The sequence below is a fragment of the Diadema antillarum genome, unplaced genomic scaffold (assembly GCF_040938485.1).
Source record: "Diadema antillarum isolate AM-2024a unplaced genomic scaffold, OU_Dant_1.0 scf00000019, whole genome shotgun sequence".
Lineage (NCBI taxonomy): Eukaryota > Metazoa > Echinodermata > Echinoidea > Diadematoida > Diadematidae > Diadema > Diadema antillarum.
Window position 1 is genome coordinate 377149 of NW_027270908.1, and position 20503 is coordinate 397651.

The 20503-nt window shown below is 39.0% G+C and overlaps 1 protein-coding gene across 1 annotated transcript in view; it reads right to left on the reverse strand.

Moving 5' to 3' along the window:
• Positions 1–2454: 2454 nt before the first annotated feature.
• The window catches only part of LOC139728239 (WASH complex subunit 4-like), a 51455-nt gene continuing 33406 nt past the window's right edge, over positions 2455–20503 (reverse strand). The window contains exons 19-36 of the mRNA XM_071639204.1: positions 20085–20164; positions 19147–19252; positions 18168–18284; positions 15514–15682; positions 14657–14811; positions 14108–14182; positions 13343–13537; positions 12329–12482; positions 11794–11860; positions 10350–10436; positions 9902–9965; positions 9340–9423; positions 8599–8695; positions 7599–7693; positions 6345–6431; positions 5718–5829; positions 4576–4641; positions 2455–3791 (exon numbers count right to left, since the gene is read on the reverse strand). Coding sequence (XP_071495305.1) covers positions 3742–3791; positions 4576–4641; positions 5718–5829; positions 6345–6431; positions 7599–7693; positions 8599–8695; positions 9340–9423; positions 9902–9965; positions 10350–10436; positions 11794–11860; positions 12329–12482; positions 13343–13537; positions 14108–14182; positions 14657–14811; positions 15514–15682; positions 18168–18284; positions 19147–19252; positions 20085–20164 — 1860 coding nt within the window. The 3' untranslated portion in view covers positions 2455–3741. The remainder of the gene's footprint in view (positions 3792–4575; positions 4642–5717; positions 5830–6344; positions 6432–7598; positions 7694–8598; positions 8696–9339; positions 9424–9901; positions 9966–10349; positions 10437–11793; positions 11861–12328; positions 12483–13342; positions 13538–14107; positions 14183–14656; positions 14812–15513; positions 15683–18167; positions 18285–19146; positions 19253–20084; positions 20165–20503) is intronic.

The window sequence follows — 20503 nt, forward strand, 5'->3', positions numbered from 1 at the left end:
GAATTGTGTATGTAGTGAATGCCTAAGTTACATCCATCACTCTTCTATCCTGAAGGAATACTTTTACTGTCGAAACTTTGTGGCTGCTAGTCATAAAATTGAAAAGTCACATTTGTCTTCACATTTTCCAAAAGATTTGCAAATTTGTGTGCGGTATTTTTGTTGCTATCAAACTCCTACCCCCAACACTAATGCAGACATTTGTGTGTGTGTGTTTATGTCGAATCTAGCGTTTTTCTGCTTTTCAGTGAAAAACGGCCATAACGTGTGGCATGTAAAACGCATCATTAAAAGCTTCTACAGTTAAGGTGCATAGATGGCATGGTTGTGATTAACTTGAAGATTGCTCCCGTGTTTTAAACATAATTACCTGTGGCTGTCATGCTCTTTTTGTGCTAACTTTGAAAAAAAAAGAAAAAGGTTTCTTTTTCAATGGACTTTCATGTTTAAGTATACTTCGGATGATGTGGTGCAATACTTTTACACTTTCTCGTACTTGATTTCATTTTTTCTTTATACATTTGTATTGTATCTTACTAGTAATGACCATGAATTTGTCGAATGTGTAAATCAGAATTTATAATTCTCATATCTTTTCTTCCATCACTCAACAATGAATAATTTCCTCAGCTTCCATCCTGACTTCTCCACTTTCTGCAGAATCTCACACTTTGGTATCAGATACGAATAAATGGATGTATCAAACAACCCCCTTGGTGTATCATTGATCACATGACTTTATTCTCAAAGTAATATACATTGTAAACTAAGATTACAATCATGTGTATACTCTCGATAGAAATTATATGTATATATGTATATTTATAAATATAATCACTCTCATGTTCCCCAATCAAGGCTGCCATCCCTAGCAAAAGAAATACGACACCATGCATTTGCGTCACACCGCACATGGCGTCGACGTGGCGCAAAGTACATGCAGGAATTAAGGAATATCACACTATAGCAAGAACTCGACAGTGTTTGTGTACGTCGTGTCCTCGCACTAGAAAAACTGGAATGTCCTCAGTCTAGTAGAGGGAATTTCACTAACTGTGGAATTTCCATCATCAACACTGATGAGCGGACAAAACCACAAAAAGAAAGAACAAAGCATAACACTTGATAGACACTGGGTGTAAAAATAAGGTTTGCACTAGAAAATGATACATTGTGTCAAAGTGCTAAGTGTCTGCCGAGCAAATATTGGTACATTGTGATTCAAGACATGCTACCAGGGCCCCGTTTCATAAAACTTGTTATCAACAACATGTTACGATAGTTGTTATAAGCTACTGAAATCCTTGCATCTGATTGGCTGAGAGAAAATTTGTCAGAGAAATATGGCAGTTGTTACTGATAACAAGTTTTATGAAAAGGCACCTGATCTTAGAGATTCTTTATATGCAAAGAAATTTACAAAGATAATTGGTCAATCTTTCCAGTACATGCTTGTTTGAATCTCTGATTTACAATGGAGTTGGATTAGAATGACGGCAAAACAATGACGCCAACTTCTAAAATGAAGTGGAGGAGATACGAACAAGATTCTAAAATATCTTGAATTATATGTGAATATGAATGGACAACTGCCTGTAATTTTTGCAAGTGCCCTTACGAAAGAATTGACACAGAAGTTCTAACTCAACCTACACAATTAGTGATGACACAAGCACAACTGAATATTGAGCAGTTTTTCATTCAAAACACAAAGAACACCTTACAACTAGGCATTGCTTTTTGAGTCACAACAGAATGTGTTTTGGAACACAAGTTTAGAAAGGCAAGATTAAGACTTACGAGTCTGGTGGTAGAAGCTTGTGATTTTCCTGAAAGGATGGACAGATTCTTGCAGAACATATTCTCTCACTGCATTTGCAGTGAAACATTCAACATATGAATGTGCACAGGGCATAAATGGAGCAATCTTAATTCCTACAAAATTACCATTAAAAATAAACCTTTGATGTTATTGCTTCACTTACATCTACAAAAAGCAGTAACAAAGCACAATAATTCTAAACTTTACCCCATAAGTTCATCATTCAAACTCAGTTGAATTTTATCTAGTGTTAAAAATGTGTTAAAGAAACACACAGACCTGAGAGTGTTCCTTCATATTCCACAAGTCACAAATCTAAATGAATGACCCTTTGGCATTTTGATTTGATTTAAAACAACTGGCATTTAATGCTGAAGTTGTTGCTAACATTTTTCCCCTCAAGCAGGCCTGTAAGATTTTGAGTTCACTGAAACAAATTTGAATGAATGAATTTCAGGCGGCATTTGACAACCGAGCATTATCACATGACTACTAGTTTAAGAAAAAAAATGAAAACATAATCTCGCATTTGCACATTGTATCCAACATGATCTGCATTCATTCCAATCATTATCCCAAAAATTGCTTTTGCAACAGCAGAAAAAAAAAGAAAAAAAAAAAGGAACACAAGTTAAAGAGTTTTTCCACTATCATTTCAAAGATGGATGGTTCTGCCTTGTGGAATAATAAGAATATTGAGAGATAAAAACAGGGGCCCTCTTTCCATGCAGTCTACTTCATGCAATATTAACATCCATATGCAAAAGCTGATTGGAAAACATTTGCATGTATACTGGGGATAATTTTTTAAGCTTCATAATCTATGTACACGGTTACCATGGAAATGTATTAAATTTACTTACATGTAGACTCATGAGTATCAATACATGGTAATACTAACAGAACTTCACCACACTTTCTCTGAATGTTGCTCTCACACACGTAAAGATGTGATCTTTGTCAAAAAAATATCTCATTCAGTTGGTTACCTCATTGGGGGAATACCTCCTGTGAACGAAGGAAGTTATCAAACCCCCTTTAACTGACCACACACAAACACACATATTCCAGGAATGACTGTTGTATTAAAGACAACTGCTTCAGTCTCCGAAGAAATCACCAGTGTATGGTGTAATGCCAACATAGACATCACCTGAACAACTGCACTGCTACATCATGATGAATTACCGGTACAGAATTCAAAGGGGAGGGGTGGGGGACAAGAAAAAATATTGCCAGTATTTCATCACAATAACCAAAAACACCTGTAACCGATGAGACACTCTAATTAATGGCTCATGAGGTATTACGAACAAAAAAGTCGCACTTGCTGATTCAAAGGCATGTGTTGTGTTTGGACATCCATTTTTTGGTTACAAAGATTAAAGCTACATTTCATTCAAATCATACTCGAGATATGCAAGCACAGATGCTGCATTTACGCACTAACTTTTATTGCTATGTCATTCAAACAACTTAACGTCTATTCATGCTACGTATCACCGACTTCTGAGTTGTTTACTTTTCAATGTCATTCAAGTGAAGAACTGCCAATTTAATAATCTCACTTCTTTCTGCATTTTTCAGTCGGTGAATTTACTGTTCATCAACAAGTGAAAATGATTTACCGTTTTTCACTCTGAGGTGACATTAGGCAGGACACAAATTAGATTTGCACTCATGATCAACCTCTACCAATTGTGCCCAATAGCATAAAGTTTCAGTCAGGATACGAAAGAAGTTATTCAGCACGTCTTTGATCTGAAAGCCTCGACTGAAAGTCTGTCTGAGATATGCTACTGAAGAACCAGTAATGATGACAGAAGGGTACAGGTCCTTGTGTATGTTGCCGGCGATGTTGTTGCATAGAAGACTCGGTGGTGCTGTGGTTCGAAACCTGATTTCAGGCCGGATTTCCTCTAGTTGGCCATGATGGCAGGCAGGGTGGATGAGGGTGCAGCTTGTATGGCTGAAAGAAGATGAAACATAGCAACAGTGAGAATCGACAAACTCTGATACCAAAACCCATAAAGTTGTCTTAATTTTGCAAAGCTGGAATGCCCTTCACTTTATTTGCATCTGGTCTGTCTTCTAACTTACGCAAGAAATATTTTGCAGTGTTGAAACTTCACACAATTGTGGGTGCTACTGAACTGGCTCAAAAGTAACAATACACACTACTATTTTCAACTGTTCAAAAATTTCCGCTTTGACGAATTAAAGTGATTAAGTTGGACATAGAGTTGGGGTTCAGACAATGGATATGGGCTCATTGCAAGATTGGAAGGTGATTTGGCAAACTGCTCTTTGGTAAAGCTTCCCATTTCCTCTAAAAAGCACAATGTAATATGTTCATAGGAAATGCAAAACACTAGGTGTGATGATATAATGATACACCAACACCCTAACCTGGAGGAGGTGATTATTCCCCTCCAACATTGCTTCACCTCCACTGCCAGCTTCAAATTCAAACACATCACACAAGTAGAAGTACCTATTATCTCTTCCAGACAATTAAAAAAATCATGTTTTGGAGGTCAAATCTTTTTGACAGGAAGTGCGCACCATGAAACATGCAAATCAAGATTTGAAAACACCTCAATTTGTAAATCAAGATTGCAGAATTGTGATTACAATAATTTGCTTTCAGACACTAGTAATACCTTGATTACAATCACAATTCTTCTAAGAGAGATTACAATCATGGTTACAGGAGAGATTTTCTACCGTCTGAAAGGGGGGTGTGACCTCACCTGGGGTGCTGGGAGCCTCCGGAGCAGGCAGGGCCGGCCTTTCTGGTGGGGCGCTCTCAATGGCCTCTGTTGAATAGGCAACCACAGGGAGGGAGGGAATGGGGGGGGGGGGGGGGGGGGGGGTAAGTAATAGCAGTGGTTATTTGTTTGCAAAAGTCACATAAACATTTGCCATATCTACATGAAAATCACTTCCAGTTGATGCTCAATCACTCAGTATTTGCAAACACCTGAGACAACTTCTCAATCCCCCATCACTAATGAAATATCAATGCACGACATACATTGTATCTGAATGCTTATGAACTAATAAAATCATGATCCAGTTGTTTGCAGGGTTCCCAGCATTTCAAGAAAACAAAATTCCCTGATTTCTTCTCTGATTTTTCCCTGGTGAAGTATCAAATTTCCATGAAAACTATTTCAACTCATTTCCAGTTTCACATCCAATTTTCATCAGTTTCATCCAGTGCCCCCTTACCACTCCAATGTACAATTTTCTGATTTCGAAAAATGTATTTGTGATTGAAAGCCAAATAAAATAATAATAATAATAATATGCAACAAAATATATCAGAGCCTTACTGACTACTTTTGATTTTTGAGCCAATCAAAATTCCATGACTTTTCCTTGATTTGAGGCTTTTTTAATCAAATTCCCTGACTTTTCCCTGACTGGAAAAAAGTAAAATAATTTCCCCTGATTTGCCTGATGGGCTCAGAACCCTATGTTTAGGGGGCATATGTTTACTCATTGATTTCAGTGAGACAGAGACTCCAACCCCAAGCATCTTCTGATCTGGAGATTCTCCCGCCCGAAACCCCAAGCAAACAGGAGACTCCAAGTTGATGTGTGCAAAGCGCGAAGTTCCTAGAGGGTTCTAGATGCTCTCTGGTGCTACCTAAGGCTTATTTTTTCAACATACGATAGCAATAAGTAAGAAATCCTTTCCAACGAGAGACACAGAGTCAGGGTGGGAGAAATTAAATCTCAAGCGGGAGAACAGGAGATTTTGCAAAAATGGGTTTTCGGCGGGAGATCTCCCGTCGAAAACAGGAGAGTTGGAGTCTCTGGTGAGATCAAATTAGATCTATTTCCTACGGAAAAATAAAAAATAGTGATAAAATTCCTCTCTTCTTACTGTTCTCTCGTTCCTCCTTCTCCGTCTTCTCCTCCTGCTCTTCTGCAGCCGTTTTGTCTGCCCGGAAGAAAATCCTGGCACTGCTGAGACTGTAGTAGAGCAGGTCAAACTCCTGCATTGGGGTTTTAAAAAATGATAATGATAACAATCGTCAGCTAGATCTTCAATACATTGATACATTGATCACATTTAGCATCCTTTCATCAGTCTGCAGTGGTCTCCCAGATCCCAGATTTCTGTACACGCTTGATGCAGTATTGGCACTCCTATAGTCAGCATGTATGAATACTTTTCCTTAAATACAAGGAATGTACATTACATAGGATGTTAAGTGAGAATTATCCATCCGATAGTGACTTTGGAACGGTCAGAAAGTTATGGAGGCTGGATAACCAGGTAATGCACTTTATTTGTTTTGCAAACTGGTAACATGATTTAAATTTCAGAGTGGCCATTTCTGCAAGATTCCCATGCCAGCGTTAGCATCAATGAATAATCAAAGATGAGTATCATTTCATGTGGCAATATACTTTCCACATAAAGAGTATGGGGTGTATGGATATTTCCTGCAATAACTATACACAGAAGTTAAATAAATTGGGTGTGGCTGGGCCCATATGTTCTCACCCTCTGGTAGGTGTCCAGTCTCTTGATGGTGAGTGTTGCAGTGTTCTGGAGTTTCTCGTCTCCTCCCATCTGTTTCCTCACCATCTCCTGTTGCAAACCACACGCCAAAGAACAGACATGGGACTATGGTCAGGATGACTCGTCATAAATGAGGTGATCAGGTTAAGTCCTGAATAGAATTCTAAGCAGGGAAATCATCTACTGCTCTACAGATGCATTCCAGATCGAATCCACAATGCCTTGACAAATATCTGTGTCCATCATCAGTGTTAACATGTCAGCTATCTCATGCCAAATATCTCGTGCAATGCAATCGATATAGTTGTGAGGTTTTCTTCCTCTGTATGGGCAGGGTAGTCACATGGAAATTACATCAGGGCCCCATTTTATCAAAAGATATAATGGATTATAAATTTCCTTACCACACAGGCTGCCATAGACTTATGATAGAAATCAACTAGGTAATCAAAGTATAACTCTTCATAAAACAGGGCCCAGATAAGATGTGTTCCTTGGTAGGCAAACAGTGACCAGCAAATTGTATTCTACGACAAGCTACAAAATATGAAGTGGGTGAAAAATCTCTATAGATCTCCTCTTTGGTTTTGTGCTCTCTCCAACTGATATTCTGAATTCTCATACGAAGTTGGATGTATGTGCCATCAAGCCAGTCCTGCAGGCCTTTTTCATGGTCCATGTCTCACATCCATATAAGATTATGCTTTCGATACAAGCTCTGAAAAATAAGGCAAGATTTGCAGTAGTCCCCAACCCTATTTGCCAATACACATAGCACAGTACTATCACTTGAGTCATAATTTAATCAACGTCCTACAAACTGCAGAATTAAATGTGAAAATCATAAACAGTATAATATATGATAGCAAGTGCGAACAAGCAGAATACCACTTGTACACAGGTAATAGAGGCCTCGCAATGTTTTTAGTGGGGTGGGGGAGGAGATCAGCCAGAGTGGGAAAAGCAAGGGTTGTAGTGTGCTCTTGGTTGAGTCAAGGGTCAAGCATCAATGAGCAGAATCCCAGGAAAGTCATGGATGTTGTTGTGTTTTGTATCATTTTTTTCCTTTTGTTTGTTGTTATTGTAAGAGCCAAAAATGTAGGGACTGCAGCCTCAACAGACCCCAGTTCCACAGTCCCTAGGTAGAAACTGACTGATAGAAAGGAGGAATTTCAACCCTTGGCTGCCATTGGTGAAGTCCATTAAACAAACAAAAACAATCTCTCATTCTCTGACCTTGTCCCTGTTATACTTGAACTTGACAGAGTGGAACCAGTGGAGTGAGTCAAACTGTTGGTACTGGTCCAGGAGCTTCAGGATGTAAGCCAGTCCTGCAAAAATAATAATAATAATAAACCATATTTATATGGCGCATATCACAGAATAGATTAATGTCTCTATGCGCATTAAAGGAAAAGGAAGTAATAAATAGAAACAAGGAAAATGGGCATGTGTGAGAGAGAGAGGAGGCAAAACAAGATGAAAAATGACAAAGCTGTAATAAACATTGCTTAGTTTTAAACCTGGTCCACGGACATGTTAAAGAGATATGTCTTCAACAAACATTTAAAATCATGCAAAAAGTTTGAACGGAAGATTGAAATTTGAAATGTTACACTCAACTTCTATACTTTCTGTTTCTGTTTGTTCTTCACAGCCAGTGTAAACTTATATCAAATTATGCAACCTCATATACATATAGTAATAAACATACTTGGGTTTCAATAAGCAGAAATTATAACTGAATTCCCTCAAGTTTAACAATATGGTTACAAATAATCACAGCAATTCCTGGTAACATCATTTTGAGTCAAATAGTTGCATTACAAAGCACAGCAGGTATAATCAATACTGTGTTTCTGACACATATACTGTAAAACACGATATATTCGCAGCATAAAATTTTTGTGAATTGCCACTGGCATTCAATACATGTAGTGCAGACAAGAACTTTCATGTGCAATTTTGATCATGCAAATCTTAGCTCTCACGAAATTTGCGAAATTAAAATGCACAAAAACATTCCTCGTTTTACATTACATGGGATACAAACATTCAGCAAATATGAAAACATTATATCAACCTTGCTACCTAAAACATTTCATATACTCAAATACAATATGTCACTTGCAGAAATTCTATCATCAACTTTCATCATTTATCAATTGTCAGTTCAAATTAGGCTAAATAAGATAGTTCATTTATCTGCATTTTTTATTTTCATCTTATTCCTTACCCATTGCAAAGCCATCGTCTGTGAAGGCAGCTCCAACTTTGTTCTTCTTGTTCAGCTTTTCCTTGGCACTCACAGAGTACTCCACAAAGTTGAGGGTCTGTACGGATTGCAAAAATTCAGCAGTGATCTCACAATTAGTACTTCATAAAGACTTCACCTGCTCTGTAGCCTCTGCATACAGCCAGATTGGAAACATAATAATAACAGCTGCTTCATGACGCTGCCACAAATTCATTGTGAACATTAGGTGCAGGTGTAAATAGACTGGTATGATGTAAAGATGCATTTTGGAGCAAATCACAAGAATCATGCTATATCATATGACACTGTTATCATACAAAGGCTTTTCCATCCCCTGTAGGTTCTACAGACTGGAAAGGTAATTAATGATATATTGACGTATACTGCCACGAGTTACACGTAGCTGTGAAAACTGGGTACAAGGTATAAATGGACTGAAAGGGTTTGGGGTGTTACTTGAGCACATATAAAAATATCTGTGGCACAACATAACATATTCATAAGGTCACCCATGGGGATATGGCCATGATTCTCAGGTCCACAGAATGACTCACATAACTTGCCAGAAGAAAAAAAATGAAGAAAAAATATATAAAACATGTGTATTTGCAATCAATAAAAATTGACAGTGACAAAAATAAAAATAAAGAGATAAATTTTATGATAATGTGATATCTTATTCTCATTCTCATCCTAGAGATTCAGTGTATTGGTACATACCAGGGCAGGCAGGATGGTGAAAAAGTTCCTGAGATGCATGTTCTTGGGATTCCTGAACTCTGGTGAGAACACATCCACCAACATCTGAAAGACAGACACATAACTTGTTTAATGCCATGAGAGTCAATGTTTTCATTGCAAATTGTTGCAATATAGACCAATGATGATGCTGATGACGATGATGATGATGACTACCTATGATGATTACTTACTTCTTCTTTTTCTGAATCACTATTACCATAGTAATGTTATATGATTACCAGAAGAAATACTGCAAGCAATAGTTCTAGACATAATCGTACAAATATTTTGAGCATTCCACTCTATCTTTGTTTGTTCAAAACAAGGAAATTCAAACATCTGTCATATGGAATTATGACCTTAGATTTAATATTAAAAAAAACCTGCAGGAGACCAATAATGAAATCAATTTCTATTTTCAGTAGAGACAACTTGGTCCAATTGTTTATATTTTCATTTGAATCGCACCTGAGATTGTATGTACAAAGTTTACTACAGCAAAGGAAGCATGTTGTGAAAAGCTGAAATAGTTGGCACTCACCTTGAAGTACTCTGTCCCTTCAGCAAAGTTCTTGGTCAGATTGCCTATTACATTGTCCAGATTTCTATCATAATGATTATAGAGAGAAAAAAATAAAACTGGTCAATAATCTGGCCCATCATGAACACATTTACAGTATTATAGCAAATAACAAATTATTTGAGTAAGAATGTTGATCAATTTTACTGAATAAATGGCTTGAGAGCCTCAGTTTGATCACATGGGAACATAACTAAACCATCTGCTTTACAAGATCACAATTTTCTCTAGTGAAGATCTTTCCTCTATATCTGAGTGAAGAACAGTAAAAAGAAAAAGATGCAGTCACACACTGACATCAGATACCCATAAGTCTAAATCATGAGAATCATAATATAAAACGGATTACCATTAAAGCGTATTACCAGATTTTTAGTGTTTTTTTAGAGTTTAGTGATGGTTTCTTTACCTCGCTGCCGTGGAAACCTCTTCGGAGAGGCCCTCCTCCCCAACCAGCTCCTCAAAGCTTACAATGTCCTCCAGGTCAGGTACAAACCTAAGATTGAGGACGGAATGATGAGTTGATGTTGATCAGACTCTGTCATCTCATCAAGATAGAATTGCATGTTTCATGATACTTTCTTTTTCTCCTTTCTTGCTTTCATTTTGAGACAAACAAGATGTACCAGAATTCAAGCAGGTGTATATTTTTCCATTTTCATTCATCTAATTGTACAGTAATCGTAGCAACAACAAAAAAGCTGCTGAAAACTGCTTATCCAATAGTGACAAGCCAATGGAGAAAATGGAGTCAAAAGGGGCCTGAGCTTTCAATCCTAGCAGAATCTTTGTCAGAGGCAAAATGACAAGCAGGCAGGGAAAGCAATCACAGATGACTTCACACAACAAGAACAGTCAGGGACAGGCTAGGGACACAGAACAAAGAAAACAAAAGGAGAGAGTAGGAGGTCATGGGCAAGGAGCCCAACAGGTATTAAAAGGGAGGGGGATTAGAGCAGGAGGGTGGACAGACAAAAGGCAGAGGAGGGTCAGTAATGAACCATGGAGGCAACCATTGAAGGAAAAAGATGAATAGGGAGGGAACATCAAACAAGATAAGGAACAACAAAGGGAAGAGGAAAGGAAAACAGTAAAATAGCAACAGCATGGGGAAGGGGGGGGGGAGGGGCTGAGCAAACTGTGAGCCCTAATAAGGTGTACCAAGAGGAGGCAACAAAATGAAAATGAGAGTCAACCAACAAATGTAAGTAATCAAACATATCAAAGTATATATACACAATAATGATAATAATCATAATGTACAGTAATTGATAAGAACCACACATTACATAGTGCTCTCTTAGCTATGACTTGAAACATATAAGACTTATAACAAGTATTGTTCCCATATGGCTTTGGTTTCAACTGTTCTAGTCAATGCCAACAAAGTTGACTATTATGCTGGTCACAGTTGACAAGTTGACCAATGTATCTAAATTCTATGAATGAATGTTCTGCATAACAACCAAAAAGTTTGGCCAAGATTTGCCCAACATAGCAACGATCAATCCATGATGTTCAGATTCAAAGTAGTTCAACATAGGTAGCTGAACAGGTAAATTGAACAACTGGTGACAAGGTCGCCAGGCTCAGAATATCCATCCATTTGAACACTACAGTGATCTGACCCATTTCCCCAGGATTTGACATGCAGGGAGCTACACTATTTCAACACAGTATAATGAAGCGGGTTAAAACCCATAATCTCCATACTCTAAACACACAAATTTTTGGTATCCAACCCACTCCCTACAAGATCCTTAAATTCTCCATAGATTTTGTATGGGATGCCATGAACTCCTACATGCAATAGATATAGAAATAAATTTCGGTCAATTTTTATCTACACTCACCTGATTGCATTGCTGCAGCATCTCAGTCCACCGGATCGAATCATGCGGATGTAGCCCATGGCATTGCCTGTATACACAGCAAAGAGGAACAGGAATATGAAACTACTTTCATTTGAATGTACTGGTGTTCATTAACCCTTGACGTGCCGAGGTGCTTAGCATAACTTGCCAAGCCTTCTCAGCAGGATTCTGTAATCCCTCCACACTTCACCTAATAGTAAAGTTAGCAAGTCCACTCAGGTGTAGCAATAAGCTTCATACATACATGTATATATACATTATATATATACATATATCAATCTATTCATATATCTATCTACCCATTTTATCTATCTGCCCATCTATCAATCTAAAATTTTCTATCAATTCAACTGTCTATATTTCTATCTATCTACCTACATAATATAAATTGACTGACAGGTAGGTAACAATAGGGACAGACAGACAGACAGACAGACATACAGATTGACACCCATGTATATCAATGGTTAAGAAAGAAAAGAGACCAAAAAGTTAAGGCAAACGTGCCACTGACCAATCTGACTGATGAGGTTCCTGAACTGGTCCAGGTAGCTGTCGCCCTCTGGAGTCAGGCCCAGCTTACGAATGCCCTTGTTGAACTTGTCCGCCCGGTCAAAGGGGTACATCTGGTTCAGTTCTTGCTTGTTCTCCTTGAAATGTCTCTGGTCCTGTGGGGTGGGGTGGAGTGAGGGGGGGGGGGGGGGGTGGTAAGATAACTGGTATTAGTGCTTTGCATGAATAATCAAAAAAGCATAAGCTTATTGTGCCAGTAGCACATACGTCTATTAAGGAATAGCCCTCACCTGCACAGAACTGTGGGTAAGCTTGAACACATTTGCTCATCTATTAAAAGCTTGAAATACTCGACATAGCTAATATTCATGTCACAAGATTGATAGCATGTCCACACTGTTACAGTAACAAAGGAAATCTGAATGCATTTGTCATAATCTGTCCCACGGATATCTTACACACATACACACAGAAAGATGATGAAAATGTTCAATAATACTTGTGATTTCTCACACTCTCAAAGCAGAGGGGTGAATGATCTGAAACTGCATTTGATACTTCGTGCTCCGACTCTAATTGGATATCTACCCATCTGATAATGTATGTCTTGGAGGACACTCGATGCAGTGAAAATACTATCATTACCCATTCATATAGTCTAGGTACATATACAAGACAGACTGAAAAAAAAAAATTGCTCTCGTTTGAATACAGAGAGAACTCTCCTGATTTCTCCACTGCTGAAGTCACTGCTACTTACGAGCATGGGTACTAAAGGAGAATTCTTCTAATGAAACTGTCTCCCCATGCTTCGTCACGTAATTAAGAACTTTTTAGCATTAATATGCCATAACTATCATGCATTATCAGGGTGTACTCGTTTAAGATCTACAGCTGGAAACCAGAAGGGTAAAAACTTACACTACCACATCTTGAGGGAGGTACATATGCCCTCCTATTTTCCCAACAGATTGAAAATAAACCAATCGCTGAAACAATGTAATCGGTGGCAAACCTTGATGAGCTTGGACTTGATGTGCTCGTCGTACATGAACTGGGAGAAGATGAAGAACTTCTTGCGCAGGAACTGGTAGGTGAAGTTGACGGTGGTGTTCATGATGCCCGTGCCGTGGGTGCGGATGGAGTTGGCCACATGCCGGATGTTGATGGTGTTCAGGTGTTTGTTGTTGCTCGACCGCTCCACAAAGATCTACATCGGGGGCGATACACACAGATGCTAACCACAAGAATCCATCCCAATACAAAAAGATTTCTATGCTGCTGCAATAGTTCTTTCTTTCTTTGTCTTGTAAAAAGTGATGAGGTTCAATTAATTTCCTTCTCAAGGTACCAGGAATATACAAACACAATGAAAACAGGTACATCCGTATGAACAGGAGAGTGCTAGCTACTGCAAATCAACCCTGGTTTTCAATTGGGGTGAACCCCTGGTGTTAACGCAGAGACAGCTTTGTAGGTTTATGGAACCATTGCCAAGAAGTCATATGGGACATAAACCTTTTGGAAGAGAAAATAAACAGAATACAACAAAACCCACATAAAGAAGAACTTGACATAAATAAACACATAATTCTGTACAAAATCTGCATCATCATACACAAAATAGACTAAGCTTAGCAGTTTTCTGTCATACCACTTGTCATACTGTCATACCACTTTGACTTACAACCAGCTCCCATTATATGGGCCATGACGGAATAATTTGATGAATTACTACTACACAGGATTACAGTGTTTCATGTTTGGTATGGAACCCTACCTGGTTGTTGAGATTGTAGAGATATTTGGACACAAAGATGTGGATGTTCCTCATAATCTCCAGCACATCGAGACCCTGTATGACGTGAAAAAGGAATCCAAAACTTAATTCAAACTTAACATGAGTCAACTGAACAAAGAAAGTATCGCTATTAGATGTAGAGTAAGATGTAGAGACGCTTTGTCAAAATGCAGGATATGGTCAATAAATGTAGAAAGCATCACCCTGTGTTACGGCAACATGAGTGTGCATTACAATATGAATATGTGTGCTAACATTACCATCACTATTATTATCATCATCATCATCATCATCATCATTACCAGCTGTGTCTGACCATCGTCATCAACTTCATCATCAGCATCAATATTTTGATCATAATCTTACTCATCATTCGAATCATGGTCATCATCTTTATCTCTAATTTTCATCATCATTATCATCATCGTCATCATCATCATCATCATCACGATTGTAATCATCCTTGTCATGAAATCGTAATCATCAGTGTCACCATCATTATCACCTTTAATACCATCTACTTCTCACCTGTTCAAGAGTCTGTGTGGGAAGGTGGGCCTCCGTCATAACCAAGCCGTACTTCTGGGCGGCCAGGTTCCGCATCTCCGCGTAGGTCTTCCAGTCATGCAGCGCCACCGTTGTCAGATTGTAGAAAGTCTTGTCCAGGTAATGTGTCACGTGGGCTGTAGAGATGACAATATATAAGAAGATCATCCAACAGCTAATCTGGTTTGTCAATTGCACAAATGCAGCAACAATAGAGCGAGAGCATATTGCCAATATTCTCTCTGAAAACAACATACACGACTGTATTCATTCATTAAGACATCTTATCTAGCAATCTTTCTCATCATAGCCTCCCTTATTAATATCCCTCCTTGTTCAAATCAGTACAGGTTCATACATGTTCTTAACAAATGAAATGATATGAAAATGAAATGTGAAACAAAGTGATGGGGGATTTCCCTCCTTAAACAACCTTTTTTTTCTTTAATTCCTACTGATCCATCAAAACAGCATCAAATCACCTTAACCCATTGAAGATTACCAGGTAGTCCAGAGTGTACTTGGGCAGGTTTCGAAGGGAATACATGTCATAGCAAAATCAGCTCGTCCTCAACAGGTTAATGAAACAACAACTGTTTTTTTGAAGAGAAGATTGAAGTACGATTAATATTTCTACATGACAGAAGGATTGAAACACAACAGAAGAAAATTCTTGATTTTTTTTTAGTAAACTGTGTTTCATCAACACCCAAACAATGAACAGGTAATGGAAATGGATAACTTGTCTTAAGAGGTGGTTTTTTTTTTGTTTTTCGGGTTGTTGTTGTTGTTGCATTTTTTTTTTGGGGGGGGGGGGTGGGCATCAGTCCATGACTTACCCTTGATATCAATGAAGTAGCAAAAGAATCTGACAGGCTTCATCTTGAGGAAGTGAGAGATGTCCTTGAGGGTGACCTTGAAAGGGTTCCTGTCGTCCAGCTGGAGATGGTTGTGGATGGAGAGGCGAAGGTCGGTCTCTACTGCCCGACACAACGGTTCTAGGAGGTGCTGTGGAGTGATGAGTCAGTGGGTTAAAGCCTACCTTAAGCCTGTGTGTTTTGAGTGCCAATTGGCACAGAAAATTCTATAGCCTTGTACACATATATTCAAAGTACCTGACTCAGAAAGCGTTAAGCCCTTTGAGTCTTATTAGGTTCTAGCACTCAGTGTTTTTTCTTTTCTTTTCTTTTTCTGGCTTAACCCATACGAAATACCAGATATCTGCAGGAATTCATATCTTTCAAGGTACAGAGTAATTCTCGCTATTGCCAATGACATAAAAAGCACCCTGATGTTGATTTAAGCGTCATTTACGGTGCATTATGGGATAGTACGGGAGCCAAGTCACTTCCGTTCGTACGTGCATGGTACGTGACTAATGCTATTTACACATACAACCGACTGTATTCTACGTGTACTTACTGTTTCCTCAATCTGAATTTCAGCTTTAATATGATTTGAAATTTCTCCATTCTTGAGAAATTGCTGTAAATACGACTATGGGTCGTTACTGCGGAGCTGTAATGTGTTGTTTGCACGACAATACATGCACAAATTCTACATAAATAGGTCCCTTACTGGCATGCGAGACGTGACGTGGCCGCGTGGGTGAAGTTTGTGGGTGACTCCACAGCGCAGCGCGCGTGCAACTTGCTTGGAAGAAATTGCTTCGATCAGAGACAGGATAAGTACGAGATCACGGTTCGTTCCCGATTGTGTTCGTGGCACCTCGACAGAGAACAAACATTCCATGACGATATCCAGGTGGGTGAATATTTTCCAGTATCAATATTATTTTCAGCGTATGCAGAGATGACTGATCATTGATGTGCAAGTCGATCGCATGATCAAGCAGTACGATGTACTGGTATGTCTAGCTTGTGTCGCGTACGTGCATGCGGTGCATGCTAATGCAAGGCCTAGGGCAATGCGGAGGCTATAGCTACAGTATGTATCCATCACACTAGGTCTGGCCACTGGCTGGTTCGGGTACAGCCGCCTATCTACTGTACTAGTATCCGTGGTTGGCGCTGCGCTATACGTAAGGTACACATATGCGCACGCTAGCGCTGTGCAAAATATGCCCCGCGCCGGAAAAGCCCTAGTCCCGGAAGTGCACTAAATCTTGACGAAAAAGCCACATCCGGGTACTTTTTACATCATTGGCGATAGCGAGAATTATAGCAGTGATATCAATTCAAATCAAATTAATACCGATAAAAATAAGCTTGACATCCTTATAATGTAATGTTGACACACAACTGACCTAGACAATGGGCCGAATGCATAAAACAAGCAATTGCTTGTAAGCAATTGCTTCAAGCAAAAGCACAAGCTCGTCTAGCAAAAGGTCTAGCTCAAGCAATTGCTTAAATCCATATGCATAATCTTTTGCTTATGCCAATACCTTTTGCTTGTCCCACACAAGCAATTGCTTGCGTTTTCAACAAAAGGGATGTCACGCCTGTGCGAACACAAGAACAAAGACGAGTGTGGCAGCATGTATTTGAAAGGGCATGTGTGTGTGGAAACATTTCCTGGCATAGCAGAAGAGCTATGAAATGCACACACAGACACATACACACACATCTATACACACACATGTATTACTGGCTGATTCCCATCACTGCAGCTTACAGCAGCCCGGATCTGCCAGATCGCACGCGGAGAGAGGTCTCCTCGCTCTCCACCGAAGTCAGACATCCTACCTGATTTTCATCACATTTTGCGTGCTAACCACTGGACATTCCCGTTGTTGAAATGAAAAAGTTTCTTACACTACTTATGAGTAATTTCTTGTAGATTTATACCACTCCTTCACAAGTGTGGTCTTTCTTTCATAAATATGAAAATGATACTTAAAAGGGAACGATCCGGTTAAGCAAAAGCTCAAGCTCATTTTACAGAGCTTGGAAAATCGTAAGCAATTGCTAGCAAGAACTAGCAAATGGTATGTTTTATGCATACGTTTTTAAGCAAATGCTTTGTCTCTAAGCAACTGCTTGCGGGCAGCAAGCAATTGCTTGTGCTTGTTAGCAAAAGCTTCTGCTTGCAAGCAATTGCTTGTTTTTATGCATACGGATTCGAGTAAACGGCTAGCACAAGCAATTGCTAGCGTTTATGCATTCGGCCCAATATCTTATCAAGAGCTTTGTAGCTGCAATTTGAAATAACAGCAGTTAACATGGCAACAGCAGCTGGGCAAAAGCCCTTCAGCTCTGCACATTCCCAATCTTGTTATGCCACCTGCAATAATCTAGGGCTGTTACTCTTGTAGATCATCCCATGCCCATGGAGACTTGTGCTTTGTGCCATGTCTGTCGAGAGTCTCCGGCGTCTGACGTAAACACAGCACAACCTCTGAAGGAGGTGCTGCGTTTTGCCATCGGGGTACTCCAAATGGAGTATGACTGAAATCTGGCTGTGGAATGAGAAGGTATGGGAAAGATGCTGATACTGGAAGATGCAAAGAGTCATTGCAGAGAATCCTCACCTCTTTCAGCTGGCCGTTGATCTCTCTGTCAAAGCAGTCAAGTAGGATGGTGGTGGAGTCTAGATGCCTGGTTTGTTTCATGGGAGCCACACAGTCTGCCAGAGCACCCATCATGTACTAAAAAAGACCAAGGAAAACAATTGTAAGGCTAGGTTTACAATATACTATATTTGCCATATACGTGTATATTGAGTTACACTAATTTTTTTATTTTTTTTTTTTCAAATTGGGACTTCCAGACAATTACGTGAGTTATGATTAAATCCATGATTGTGGAGTACCATAATGAACAAGAACTGTATATGTTCACATTCATGTGAGGATCACATTAATTTTTTGTGTGTGCGTGTTGTTAAATTTGTGAATAGTACCTGGCTTGTGAAATTCACGAAATAAAAATGCCACAAAATATATGGCATCTACAGAAAATGCTCCTAGCAGCCACAGCAGCCTGTTTGCCCACAACGTAGTACGCCGTGTGATTTTGGTCATTTTTCCCCCTCCATAGTCAAGTTTTGACCTTCTTTCTTCACAGTTTGGTCGTTTTTTCTTCCTTTTGTAACTGCAGCAATGTCTTATTCACCTGGTTTTACCATTGCCTATTAGGCTTCTCATCCACACATTGACAGCAGTGGTACATTTTTTGACAGTTAAGAAAATCTAGCCTGGCATCCATGGCAATCACAGCCTGTCATGTTTGCTCATCCCATTCAGCTCAGCAGAAAATGACGATGTTCACACATTACTGTTGCTACCACCCTGCGAAACCATGTATTCTGATTGACCTGCAATAAATGCTATTATGATTAAACAGTTATGAGAAAACATTGCTCACTAAATGATCACGAATCAAATTCTTCTGTGTTCTTCTTTCCTTACTTAGCCTTCAGGGCTTCCGAGCACAAAGGAGCACAAAGGAATGACCATATAAGGAATAATAGGAAGAATCTGACACCCATTTCCAGGAAACTAAACTTACATGCAGCCTGTGAGCATCCACAGCATTCTCAAACCTGTCAGCCAGGTAGAGAGGGAAGACCACTCGGTGCCAGTAGAGGAAGCTGCAGTTACACGCTTCTCGTAACCTGTGGTGGGGGCAGAAAGAATATTCGTCAGACCTCTTCTTGGTATTTCATAAGAGTAATACATTTTGCATGTCCTCCTCTGTAGGAAAAATGTAAGTTCTGTTTGTGCCCAAATATTTGAGAAAAGTTGCCAGTTTGTTCTACTCTCTAAACTTCTACAGTTCAAGACTTTTTTGGTGTGTCTGATTTTTCCCCCACATTTTCACTGATCAACTTCTCTAATTATTTTGTTTCAGTTACAAGCAAATTTAATATCAAAATTCAACTGGAATTTCCTTCAACAATGCATATTATGTGACAGAGGAGAAGAAGATGTAGACTGTGACAAGAAAAATACTTGCAGGAAAATTCATCTTATTTCCTGACCACTATATATATTTCTCTTCTTTTTTTTTTTTGGGGGGGGGGGGGGCATTTGGGTAAATTGGTACTGGATGCATTAATCAGAGTATTACTCTCAAGATCGCCTGTGATACATCTAGCTGCAAAATGAGGGGGGTGCGGGAAATTGTGCTTTCACTCTCAAAGTCTGACCATTCGGCACAGTGCAAATGACAAACAGATATAAACCGGGGTTGCCAACATTCACACAGCAAACTCTAAAATTCGAGGAAGCATTCAGGGTGATAACTGTGTATTACAAAAACTAATCCTCAAATTGTAGAGGTTTTTGTATTATTTTGTCAGGATGTGGAGAGGGGGTTATAATTTCTAACGGAACCTCCTTCAGAATAACAGAGACTGGGCATCTCTGAATAAACCAAGAAAGGAGAAGAGAGAAAATGTAACTGAGCATGACTTCTATTAAGACTAGCAGCATGAGATGACTTACCTTGTCCTTAGATCACTGATAGCTGCCAGTTTGTTCATCAAGCTCTTGAATGATGACAGCTCATCCTCCTTGAAGCATTTCTGGTAGAAAAACAAAGACAGTCACCCAACATGAATATCACATAATTTAACACAGAATGAGCATTGTCTTTTCAATATCCAACAGTAATGATCCAGAACTATTATGATGAAGACCCCGGAACATGTGTATCAAACATTCATTTGTGTATGGAAAAGACACACTCCTTTAATTTTACCAAACATTTTGAAATGCCATTTGTAGTCATTACTCAGACCGAAGTGAATTAATAATTAACTTAGAAACACAGCAGAACTCAAAGTATACTTTACCATGAATGAATATCATTTCATAATTAAAGTACTGTAAAAAGAAAGCAAAATTGCTCTATTTATACACTC